The 12,249-nt window shown below is 45.6% G+C and overlaps 1 protein-coding gene across 4 annotated transcripts in view; it reads right to left on the bottom strand.

The window, feature by feature from the left end:
- Positions 1 to 12,205, bottom strand: part of MAPK15 (mitogen-activated protein kinase 15) — an 18,506-nt gene extending 6,301 nt beyond the window's left edge. For 3 of the 4 annotated variants that reach the window (XR_003531994.1, XR_003531995.1, XM_027669631.1), the window contains exons 1-12: positions 12,098 to 12,205; positions 8,993 to 9,091; positions 8,705 to 8,734; positions 6,113 to 6,203; positions 5,825 to 5,955; positions 5,096 to 5,259; positions 4,036 to 4,175; positions 3,549 to 3,606; positions 2,627 to 2,764; positions 2,292 to 2,397; positions 1,519 to 1,822; positions 1,119 to 1,261 (exon numbers count right to left, since the gene is read on the bottom strand). Coding sequence is in view for 2 of the 4 variants with exons in the window: in XM_027669631.1 (XP_027525432.1) it covers positions 1,119 to 1,261; positions 1,519 to 1,822; positions 2,292 to 2,397; positions 2,627 to 2,764; positions 3,549 to 3,606; positions 4,036 to 4,175; positions 5,096 to 5,259; positions 5,825 to 5,955; positions 6,113 to 6,203; positions 8,705 to 8,734; positions 8,993 to 9,091; positions 12,098 to 12,166 (1,473 nt within the window). In the remaining 2 variants the exon portion in view is untranslated. The remainder of the gene's footprint in view (positions 1 to 1,118; positions 1,262 to 1,518; positions 1,823 to 2,291; positions 2,398 to 2,626; positions 2,765 to 3,548; positions 3,607 to 4,035; positions 4,176 to 5,095; positions 5,260 to 5,824; positions 5,956 to 6,112; positions 6,204 to 8,704; positions 8,735 to 8,992; positions 9,092 to 12,097) is intronic. The other variant, XM_027669632.1, reaches the window with a different exon arrangement.
- Between the last annotated feature and the right edge of the window lie 44 nt (positions 12,206 to 12,249).

Genomic DNA, 12,249 nt, shown 5'->3' with positions numbered 1-12,249 from the left:
TGGCAATGTGGGCTAATGAAAGGTGTCCCTGCCCATGGCAGAGGGGTGGAATGAGATGAGTTTTAAGGTCCCTGCCAACCCAAACCAGTCTGTGATTCTGTGATACTATGAATCTGTGGTGCCTCCTTCCATACTCTGCCAATAAGCTTCCTCTGATCACTGTGCAAGTGCCACAAGTCACCAGGCAACAGCCAGCCAACTCAGGAACAGAAAAAGCAGGAGGAAGAAGTAATTAAAGAACCCAGCGAGGGTAAGGACTTTTACAAGGAAGCATTGCCAAGAACCAGGAAGAGGGAGGAGCAGAGAGGACAGGACTGACACCTTGCTCAGTAACAGCAATCCATTAGAATCATGGAATCATCAAGTCACATAATCGTTTGGGTTGGAAAAGCCCTCTGAGCCCAAGTCCAGCTGCTCTCCAAGCACTGCCAAAGCCACAACTAACCCACATCCCCAGATGCAACATCCACATGGCTGTTAAACCCCTGCAGAGATGGGAACTCCACCACTGCCCTGGGCAACCTGTGCCAGGCCTGGTCAGCCCTTTCCATGAAGGAATTTTTCCCAGTATCCAACCTGAACCTCCCCTGGCACAACTTGAGGCCATTTCCTCTTGTTCTGTCCCTTGTTCCCTAGGAGCAGAGCCTGACCTCCACCTGGCTCCTCCCTCCTGTCAGGGGGTTGGAGAGAGTGAGAAGGTCCTCCCTGAGCCTCCTTTTCTCCAGGCTGAGCCCCCTCCGCTCCCTCAGCTGCTCCTGGTGCTCCAGCCCTTCCCCAGCTCCACTCTCTTCCACTGAGGAGCATGAAAGATGCGCTCCTCAATGTCTTTCTTGTCGTGAGGAGGCCAAAACTGTCCCCAGGACTGGAGGTGCCTCAGCAGTGCCAGCACAGGGGAGAGGCTCTGCCCTGGGCCTGTGGCCACACTGTGTCTGCTACAAGACAGGAGCCACTGGCTTCTTACCCACCTGGGCACACCCAGGCTCATGTTCAGCCCCCGTCACCAGCACCCCCAGTAACTTTTCCAGCTTTCCAGCCACTCTATCCCAAGCCTGGAGCACCGCAGGGAGTTGTTGTGACCCAAGTTACCACAGGTAAGGGTTAGAAGTTAAGCTACTCACATTATAAAGGTTCTGCACACTTGTAGGAGGGAGCCCAGTGTTTGTCCATGAGATTTGTCTCCCTAGTTTCCCATTGTTGGAGATTCTGGGCTGTTGAGGTGGTGCAGAAAAGTTCCTGATCCCAGCACCAAGATTTGCATTTCCTGCAGAAGGAAAAACATGAGAGAAAGTAAGAAAATCATGAGGACACAGAACACCCTGACTGAGGCAGGAACAGTCACACACCCAACACTCATTCAACAGTGTTTTGTTCTTATGTCATTTTCCTCCCACACTTTCACCCCCTCGTTTTACATGCAAATTCCCCTTACTTCTTTTACAGCATTCAGTCTCTCTTCTCTCTTTCCCACAACAATGCCCCATGGTGTGTCACATCCTGGTGTAGGAGGGTGGTACCTACTCTGCACAGTGGTGTGTGTGATGGGGTTGTACATCATCACACTGATCTGTGATCTCTGACACACAGTTCTGGCCAAATCCTTGCTCTGGCTGGATCCTGTTGGCTGGACTCCAGCTGTGGCTCCTGCATGCACATGTGAAGGGTTTAGGAGAGGAGGTGCTGGTTCTTGCTGGACTTTTCTGGTGGGTACAGTCACTGAGCTGAAATTTGGGAGAAGTGGGCTGGATTCAGACTGGCTCAGCTGAATGTTTTCTCTCCGCCCTCGCTCCTTTAGAAGGCTCCTTGATTTTTTTTCAAGGATCAACTGCAGAACAGAAAAGCTGGCTAGACTTAATGCAGCAATACAGCAGAGGAACAAAACATCAAAACAAAGAGGAATACTTGTAAATATCTGGAATTTATTTCACAGTAACAAGTATAATTTTGGAACTAGATGATCTTTAAGCTCCCTTCCAACCCAAACCATTCTGTGATTCTATGATTCTATGATTCTATGGCTGTTGGATCCAGCATAGTATATTTCCCTCTAACCCAGTCTTTCTCAGACATCATGCTTCAGAGACTTCTCCTTTCCCAAAGGGAATTTAGATTTAAAGGTCTCTCAAAGATTCTGACAGTATGGAACTGACCGACCAAACACTGAGGTGTAACCGTGTCAGCAGGTATGGACAGCCCAGGGAAATACAAAGACAAGACAACAGAATTTGTTAAGTGTGTGCAAGAATGGAAGGTTACCTGGAGGATTAGGATTTGGGAAAACAGGATGAAAGTACCTCATATAATTTATTTCGATATTCTGCCACAGACAGCTGGACATCATCACCCAAAGGAAGGACCACATTATAATCCAAAGAGGGCTCCCTGGAAGGACAGTGGAATCTAAAGAGATGAGAACAAATCATGTAATTCACTGACTGAAAGCAGCACCACAGACTAACACTATTTAAACAGGATTGTTAAACAATCTCATGTAAATAGAGTTGGAGAAAACAAAGAACTAGCTTTGGGGTTTTTTTCTATAATGCATTTAAAGAAGACTTGTGCCAGGAAGAGGTTTGTAATGTCTCAGAAGACATCAGGGGAAGCTGCACACTGGTGTCACTCTCACCTCTTCACATAAGGATGCTGCAGAGCCTCCTCTGCTGTGAGCCGTTTGTCAGGGTTAAATACCAGAAGTTTCTTCAGCAAATCCAAGGCAGGTAGTGGAGTAGAGGATGGGAAAATCTCCTCAAATGTTACTCGCTGCCTAGAAGACAGAAAACAATAATATGACGTCCCAGTGTCCAATTCCCAGTGAAGGCAGGAATGACAGTTACGGGGATCACGTCAAGGTGACATCTGACCCCAGAGTTCACTCACAAAGATAATCACTGAATCCTGGAATGGTTTGGGTGGGAAGGGACCTTGAAGCTCATCTCTTGCTAGCCCCACGATCCCACAAATTCAGACCTGAGACCACAGAAACACATTTCTGTGTAATTTGCAATGAGAAGATGAAGTTTGATAATCTGGTTTTGCATTTTGAAACCCTAAATATAATTGTGAACATAATCAACAAGAGAGTATCTTATACATTTGAAATATCAGTTTTAAAACCAAACCCAAATCTTACTTATATTTTAAATAATTTCTATTTAAGAAGAGACCTTAGAGACCCTTCCACTGCCTAAAGGAGCTCCAAGAGAGCAACTTTGGACAAGGGCTGGGAGTGACAGGACAAGAGGATGGGCTTCCCACTGGAAAAGTGGAGCCTAAAATGGGATATTGGGAAGAAATCCTTGCCTGTGAAGATAAGGAGTGACTGGAATGGATTTCCTGGAGAAATGGTGGCTGCCCCGCTCCTGGAAGTGTTCCAGGACAGGTTGGACAGGGCTTAGAGCAACCTGGGATAGTGGAAGGTGTCCCTGACCATGGCAGGGGGTGGCACTGGATGGTCTTGAAGGTCACTTCCCATCCAAACCATTCTGGGATTCCACGATTCCATGGTCATACAGTAGGGGATCTGAGACACCCACCCCCCCCCAGCTTACCGGGAACTCATGTGGTTAATAACTGAGGCCTTGTACTCTGATTGCAGAGCCAAAATATCTGCAATAATAAAAAAAAGGTACTGTTAATGCCAAGATGAGGATTACCTCAGAGAGCTATACAGTTTAGGAAGGAAAGCAAATATTATTTGATGTTAGCATAGAAAATTACTCTCATAACACATAATGGGAGATCTGTGGAAGGGGAATGGAATATTTACTTACAAATTTTCTAAGATTATTTCTGAATTTGTATCTATTAATCATAGACTTCACAAACCTCACTCTCACACCCACAGAGGCAGAGGCACCAAGATATCTGAATTTCTTATTTTCCTCTAACACTAACATTCACAATTAAGTCTCTAATTTCCTTGGAAAGGTGCCAGAATGACCTACAAGAGATACCTTCTCCTCTTATCCATCTGGGCTGCTTTCTTCCCCTCTTTAATCCCTTCTCTAAATCCCTTTGCCCGCAGCAGAGTCCTACCTTCTGGGGACGGAGCAGGGATGACCCTTAGGATCTGCTCTATTTGATTCATTGTTGATGTTCCAGGGAAAAGAGGTTTCCCAAGCAGCATCTCTCCCAGAACGCAGCCAATGCTCCACATGTCTACACCTTTAGTGTAACTACAAACAGGAATAGAACAGAGTTAGGATTAAATCAAGCAAGTATTTTCCTGTACCTGCTATTCACATCACCTACATTGATCTACTTTGCTGGAAAACATGCTTGGTGACTTCTCAGATACGAATGGTCACATTTGAACTATAAATTGAATGACATTTGGGAATCACGAGACTGGCAAGCATGAAACAGAAAAGAGATTTAGCCTACTCAAAGGCTCATCTAGGAAATATATAACAGAGAAATGCTAGAACAAGGCAATAGATAAAAGGTAATGCAAGAGAAAGGTAATATATCCTTTTCATATGACCAAGAACGAAGATACATGTTGATCTTTGGAAACAACTGACTTTTCAAGGCATAATGTATGTATAAAGTAGTAAAATTTACATTTTTAAGCAAAGTAAATACCAGACAATGGGTATAGGACAGTTTGAAAAACATCCACATTTAAATTTGGGATACTACCTCAGCCTCTATTTATTTACTTTTCTGATTTTTCATCTTTAAGTCAAAAAAAGGACTAAGCCTGACTAACAGGCAGCTGGTTTAATGTTTGATTACAGAGTATTTCCTGAAGACCTATCAAAAAACACTCCTTCAATTTTGAAAAGAGGACTTATGTTCTCAAGCAAATTTCGTAAAGATGTGGGTTTAAAGGGAGAAAAATAAGTCTAGTGGGAGAAAAGGTGACAAACAGATAAGCCGCTCACGTATGTATATGAACACTAAGAACACAGGAAGGATGTGTACATGTTAATGAGAGTTTTTATGTTGCAGAACTGAAGTCTAAATGTATATTGAGAAAACAGACTGACACGACATTGCATCCAGTGACATCCGAATCTGACACATTTAAGAGTCTTAGACAATCAATTTTGCCAGTGGTGAAAAAGTTACAGACCCCCATCCCTTTGCTCACCTGCGAGAGGCCAGTAAGATCTCGGGGGCGCGGTACCAGCGCGTGGCCACGTACTCGGTCAGCGCGGGGCTGGGCTGGTCCTCGCCCTGCTGGCACAGGGAACGGGCCAGCCCGAAGTCACACAGCTTCACACAGCACTCTGCATCCAGCAGGATATTGGAAGGCTGGATTGAACACAGGAGAATGAATTGGCTTTTGACTCTCTCAATAGCAGAAGAATATTATCAAGGTTCTTTTATTAGTCTCATGCTTGCATACTTTTTCACACTTTTCCTATGGAGCCAGGCTGGGAGAGCTGGGGGCGTTCAGCCTAGGGAAGAAGAGGCTCTTGGAAGACCTTAGAGCTCCTTCCAGTGCCTAAAGGGGCTCCAGGAGAGATGGAGAGGGATTTTGGACATGAGCCTGGAGGGATAGGAAAAAGGGCAATGGCTTCCCACGGACAGAGGGCAGGGTTAGATGGGATACTGGGAAGGAATTTTTCCATGTGAGGATGGTGAGGCCCTGGCACAGGTTGCCCAGAGAAGCTGTGGCTGCCCCATCCCTGGAAGTGTCCAAGGCCAGGTTGGATGGGGTTTAAAGCGACTTGGGACAGTGGAAGGTGTCCCTCCCCATGGCAGAGGAGTGGGACTGGATGACCTTTAAAAGGTCCCTTCCATCCCAAATCAGTCTGTGATTTTATTTAGTGTTTGACAGAAAACTGGACTGAAGGATACAATGACTGAAATGTACCTTCTGATCCCTGTGAATGACATTCCCCGAGTGGATGAATTTAGTTGCCTTCAGGAGCTGGTAGAGAATGTAACACTTGTGGATGTCTTTCAGCAAATTCCCCTTCTTAATAACAGCATGTAAATCTGTCTCTGTAATATATTACAGCAGTAATATATTTACATCAGTAAAGATCAGTAATATCATGAATGTTCATGTAAATCACCAGCACGCCACTATCAAAGTGGGAATAAGGATAACTCCAAAGAGAGGCTGGATTTGAGTGGCTGCTGCAATGCTGAGTCTCACCCATGGACTCGAAGATGAGGTAGATATCCTTGTCATTCTCAGCTTGGATAACATCGAGCAGCTTGATGATATTTGGATGTTCTCCAAATTCCTGTGCAGGGAAGAGACCCAACTGTCAAAATCACATGTTTTGCTTGTGAATCATAAAAAGGGACAATAACCTATATCAGTTTGTATTATTGTCTAGAACAAACATTAACATGCTGTTTCCTCGATTAGGCTTCTTCTCAAATAAACTGGAAAAAAGAATTTAAGCTTGTTCCATAGTATGAAACCAGCCAGTTAATCTGAAAAATAATCTCTGTTGACTGAAACATTGGTTCTAAAACTCCCTCTAATACCACTTAAAACAAAATCCGGTCCCCTTTATGCACCTCTTATTTCCTACTGATTCAAAGAATTATCGTGGTGTGAAAATAGATCATAGTGTCCATCAACATTCATAGTTAAAAACCCAAACAGCCATAACATGCCCACCTGGGGGCTGGCTGGGACATTCACAGGCTGTATTGAGAGATCAGACAGCTCAGATACCTGAACACAGGTGTCTCACACTGGAGGTGGAGTTCATGCTTGCATTTGCAGATTGGCAATCCTGATGGGATCATTCAATTCATCCCCAGCTTTAACAGCTTTTATTTCCCAGAGTCAACACTTCTGTGCAACCAGAGACACTGCAAACACTTCATAACACACCAATGTTTTCATGAACTACTGTGAGAACAAAATTATAAACTGCTGCACCATAAAACCTGTGCTTGTATCTAAAATACATAAATAATTTATTTGAACCAATATTATAGACTCTTTACCTATTTCCATCACAGATTCAGTTATAAACAATATAAAAAATCCTAATAATAAGCTATCCCCAGCTTACAACAGGATCATCTTCCTACACTCTGAGGCCAAAACAAAACTTGGTTATAACATGTGACATCTAGAAAGTCCACAAGTCAACACATTCATGTGCAACAACCTGTGAAAACACACTCACAAAGCAGTGATACACAGCCAGACCATCACACATCTCGTGTCCACTCTCAGGACAAGAGACACAATGTCCATCCAAATGATCTAAAGCAGGTTTTTACCCTAAAGAGGATATTGTTCTAGAGATGCAGATCGGTTTAGACAGTGTTACTTGAGTCCAATTTAAAGAAAAACACCACTGTCTCACACTGCCTTGGCCTAGAACTGATAAGGGAAAGTCATGAAAAAATTTCAATCTATACTAAAAAACATGTTACCTTGAAAAAAACCTCCTCGGGGCCAGTCCTGTTAATCTTTGCTTATGGTGCTGTCACTAAAGTACTTACCAAAAACGACATTCTAAAAGTGGCCTAAAATACACCAGTAGATCTGCAACTACACTTAACAGCAAACACAAAACCTGCAAGCAATGACCAGCACACTGCAGAGCACCAGAAAATCATCCAAATCCCAGATTCTACAGCAACTTCTCAATTACAGTAATTGAGATATATAAAACAATAATCCAGTTCATCAAATGCCCTTGTGATTAACACAGAGATTAAACAAAGTAATTATTACGCATAGACAAACAAATTAAGACAAATATCCAGTTACAAATAACAGAATATTTCTTAAATCTTTTCCTTTCTGATCCCTCAGTCTTGAACCTCAAGAAAGATGTATAAAATAGGAGGGGTAACTAAAATTCTTTAGTCTGTTGAGCCCCAAAAGTCATAGAAGTACAGGCTGAACAGCACATTAACTTCCCTCCCCAGCCCCTTGCTGCCAAATGACTCCATCTTTCCTTCAGAAGAAATATCCTTCTTTTCCCTGTTCCTCCTCCACCCATCTGCTCCAGAAGTGCTGCACTTTCAGAGATGATCTAACTTACAGGTAATTCACTTCTAAGGAATTGTTTATATTTTTAGCTTTTCAGTTTGCAGCTTCTATTTCAGGCTTCAAGAATGACTAAAAAGTAAAAAACCCTCATCTCTTTACTAAAAGTTGGCAGTCTTAGGAAATACCTATTCCATGAGCCCTGTCTCACTTGTGTCCTTAGAAATAACATTATTTCAAAATATTGATGTTTCTACATAGTTAGTCTGAAGAGGAGTGGACAAATAACTATAATGCCACTGATAACGTCAATTATATCACAAGAGCAGCTTTAAGTTACTCCTTGCATATCTTCCCTTTTTATTTTGCTTTGATTATTTTAAGTGATCAAATTGCTTCCCATATGATGGGGAAAAGCAAATTTGGCATCCCCCACTCCAGGCCCCCTCTGATCATGGCAGTTACAATGTAAGAGAAACAGTTTACGTCCATAAAGAAGCAAGAAGTGACAGAAAGTGGAAGTCTACCTGTTGATGCTGCAGGAGACACATTGCTAAAAACATGGAAAGAGCAGGAAAGAGTAAAAACAAGCGCAAATGGAGAGTGTTCCATTCAGGTGGGTCTGCCCTGAAAGGCTCTTTGCCAAGATGGTGCAGAAAAGAAATTAAAGAGTTGTCAACACTAATCATTGATCACTGCATTTTGGAAAACAACGGGAAGAAAATATATGGACATCAGAGATAATAAAAAATCAGAGTGGAGGAGGAACATGGACATTACCTGCAGGAACATAATCTCTCGAAATGTTCTCTGGAAATAAAGAAAAAGTAGTTTATTATCACCTCAAGAGAATGGAAGGGGATGCACTTCAATGAGAGGGTTAAATCCACTCCTCTTTTGTAGATGCCATGATACACAAAGCCTGACATTTATTGTTCCTTTTTATCCCAATATAGCTGCAGACTGTATTATTACATGCATAATTATCATCTTTCAGAGACAAAACTCTTGAAAATACCTATGGAATACCACCACATCTCACAACACATCAGGACAATGATTTCTCACCTGAGCATCCGTCCTGTTCCTGAAAGCATCAAAAATCTTTTTAACAGCAACTATTTCTCCTGTCCTGCGGTCGATTGCTTTCCAGACGATGCCGTAGGCCTGGGGAGAAATACAGACAGGTGAGCAGTGTGCTGACACCCTGTCCCAGCTCAGGCCTGCAGCGGAGCCAGAATGGACTCAACAAAGGACTGGAAGAGAGGTGATCACTGGCTACCTGGAAGAGAGAGAGAGAGATCAGACCCCTCTGCTCTGGAGCCAGGCTGGGAGAGCTGGGACCTTCCAACCTGGAGAAGAGAAGGCTCCGGGGAGACCTTAGAGCCCTCCCAGTGCCTAAATGGGCTCCAGGAGAGCTGGAGGGGGACTTTGGACAAGGGATGGAGGGACAGGACAAGGGGGAAGGGATTCCTACTAGAAAAGCAGGGATATACATGGGATATTGGGAAGAAACCTTTGCCTGTGAGTGTAGGGAGAGACTGGAATGGATTTCCTGGAGAAACTGTAGCTGCCCCATCCCTGGAAGTGTCCAAGGCCAGGTTGGATGGGGCTCTGAGCAAACTGGTCTAGTGAAAGGTGTTCTTGCCTATGGTGAGGGGATGAAATGAGATGATCTTTAAGGTTACTTCTCACCCAAACCATTCTGTGGTTCCATGATTCTGTGGATGGAGACCGGCCCTGAGAAGAAGGACTTGGGGGTGCTGGTGGATGAAAAACTGGACGTGAGCTGACAACATGCACTAGCAGCCCAGAGAGTCAATCATGTCCTGGGCTGCATCAAAAGAAGGACAATCAGGGGATCAGGCCCAGCCAGCCTGGGCTGGGTACTGCCTGACTAACCTGATCTCCCTCTGTGACAGGGTTACCCCCTCAGTGGCTGAGGGAAAGGCTGTGAATGTGTCTGCCTGGACTCTAGTAAAGCTCTGACAGCATTTCCCACAACATTCTCCAGGAGAACCTGGCTGCTCCTGGTCTGGACAGGTGCACTGTTTGCTCGGTAACACCCGGCTGATGGCTGGTCCCAGAGAGTGGTGGGAAACGGGGCTGGGCACTAGTGGGGTTCCCCAGGCTCAGTACTGGAGTCAGCCCTGTTTAATGTCTTTATTGACTCTCTGGATGAGGGGATTGAGGGCACTTCAGTCAGTTTGCAGAGGACACCAGACTGGGTGGGAGTGTGGATCTGCCAGAGGGCAGAAACCTCTACAGGGGTGCCTGGGAAGGCTGGATCAATGGGAGGGAATCGATGGGCCAAAGCCAATGGTGTGAGGATCCACAAGGTCAAGTGCTGGGTCCTCCCCTTGGGTCAGAACAAGCCCATGAAATGCTCAAGCCTTGGGACAGAGCAGCTGGAAAGCTGGAAAAGAACCTAGAGGTGCTGGTGACAGTAGCTGAACAGGAGCTCAGGTGTACCCAGGTGGGCAAGAGGCCAATGGCACCTGGCCTGTGCCAGCAACAGTGTGGCCAGCAGGTTGAGAGGTAATTCTTCCCCTGTACTCAAGTTTGGTGAGATCCCACCTGGAGCACTGCATCCAGCTTGGAGCTCCTCAGTACAAGAAAGACATGGACCAGCTTGAGCAGGTCCAGAGGAGGTCATGGAGATTTTCCGAGGGCTGGAGCCCCTCTGCTCTGGAGCCAGGCTGGGACAGCTGGGGGTGTTCACCTGGAGAAGAAAAGGCTCCAGGGAGACCTTACTGTGGCCTTTCAATACTTAAAGGGGGCTGAAAAGAAGGATGGAGAGAGACTTGTTACCAACATCTGTAGTAACAGTATCACAGCATCACAGAATTGCTGAGGTTGGAAAAGGCCTCCGAGACCATCGCGTCCAACCGCTAACGCAGCACTGCCAGGTCCAACATTAAACCTTTTTTTTTTTTAATTAAAAACTGTACTATCTATTAGGGGAATGGGAACTTCTACCAGAGTTTTCCCTGTTCTGGATGACTGTGATACTTGCAAACAGTGATTGCTCAGTCTTACTTGTGGTAAAGATCCCATTTTCTTATTTTAGGTCATGGATTTGCACCTTGACTTTCCACATTCTAGGAGCTGCTTTACCTCTGCACGAAGGGATCATGCCTCACTCAGAAATGCCCAGTTAATGTTTACTTGTACAAAGTAAAACAGCTGCAATGTGTGATAGTGAGTGACTCTAGCGATTAAACACTCTTACAGTGAGTATCATGACATTGAGGCAGACTTCCCAGGAACACGTGTGGTCCTGGAGCATAGGTTCAGGACATTTGCCATGCATCAGGCAGTTGTACAAGTACCTCAGGTAAGTGCTACAGTACTTCCCTGTTGGCAACTGGGATTTATCTTTTTTCTCCAAGTGACATGACAAGAGGGAATAGCCTCAAATTGTGCCAGGGAGGTTTAGGTTGGACATGGAGAAAATTCCTCATGGAAAGGGCTGTCCAGCCCTGGCCCAGGCTGCACAGGGCAGGGGTGGAGTTCCCATCCCTGGGAGGATTTAACAGTCGTGTGGATGTGGCACTTGGAGACATGGGTTAGTGGAAGCCTTGGCAGTGCTGGGGGAGTGGTTGGACTCAATGGGCTCAGAGGCTTTTCCAACCCAAATGATTTCATAATTCTATGAAGTAAATGGCCCTCTCTCACATGACCCCTTGTAATTGCACATGAAATACTTAAACACTCATATCAGTGCAACTAAACAACGACAAAGAGCTGCCAGAATAGAAATGCAGATGATTGAGGAGGGTTTGGAGACTGTCTGAGGAGAAATATCTTAGAAATTACCACTGGCTCATGTACAGAAATATATTTCACGGAGAAGATGACTTGATGCAGCATGACCTGTGAAGTGAGAGGGTTACAGGAACTGCAGAAAGATTTGGCAGGCACAGAGAGAATGTACTTTGAGACTCGGATCCATTTTACCATTTACTCCCGAGCTCCCATGCCCCTCCCCCCGAGTTCCCCCGGGTCACCTGGAGCTCCCACGGAGCCCTGAGCTGCAGACAGGGTCCCTGAGCTCCCACAGGCACCTGAACTCGCCTGGGGCCCCTCAGCTCCCCGGGCCACCTGGAACTCACACAGGGCCCTGAACTCCACACGGGCCCGACGAGCTCCCATGGGCCCCCGGGCACTCACCCCCTTGCCCAGGCGCCTCTTGATCTCGTACTTCTGGCACACGAGCGGCTCCACTTCGGGCGGGCTCATGGCGGCGCCTCCCTGTTGGCTCCCGCTGCCATGGAAACGGCCCCGCGCCCCGCGCACGCGCAGCGGTACCGCGGGCGGCCGCC

This window comes from Corapipo altera, unplaced genomic scaffold (genome assembly GCF_003945725.1).
Source record: "Corapipo altera isolate COAL_440 unplaced genomic scaffold, ASM394572v1 272, whole genome shotgun sequence".
Classification (NCBI taxonomy): domain Eukaryota; kingdom Metazoa; phylum Chordata; class Aves; order Passeriformes; family Pipridae; genus Corapipo; species Corapipo altera.
This window is presented reverse-complemented; position numbering and strand designations above follow the sequence as displayed.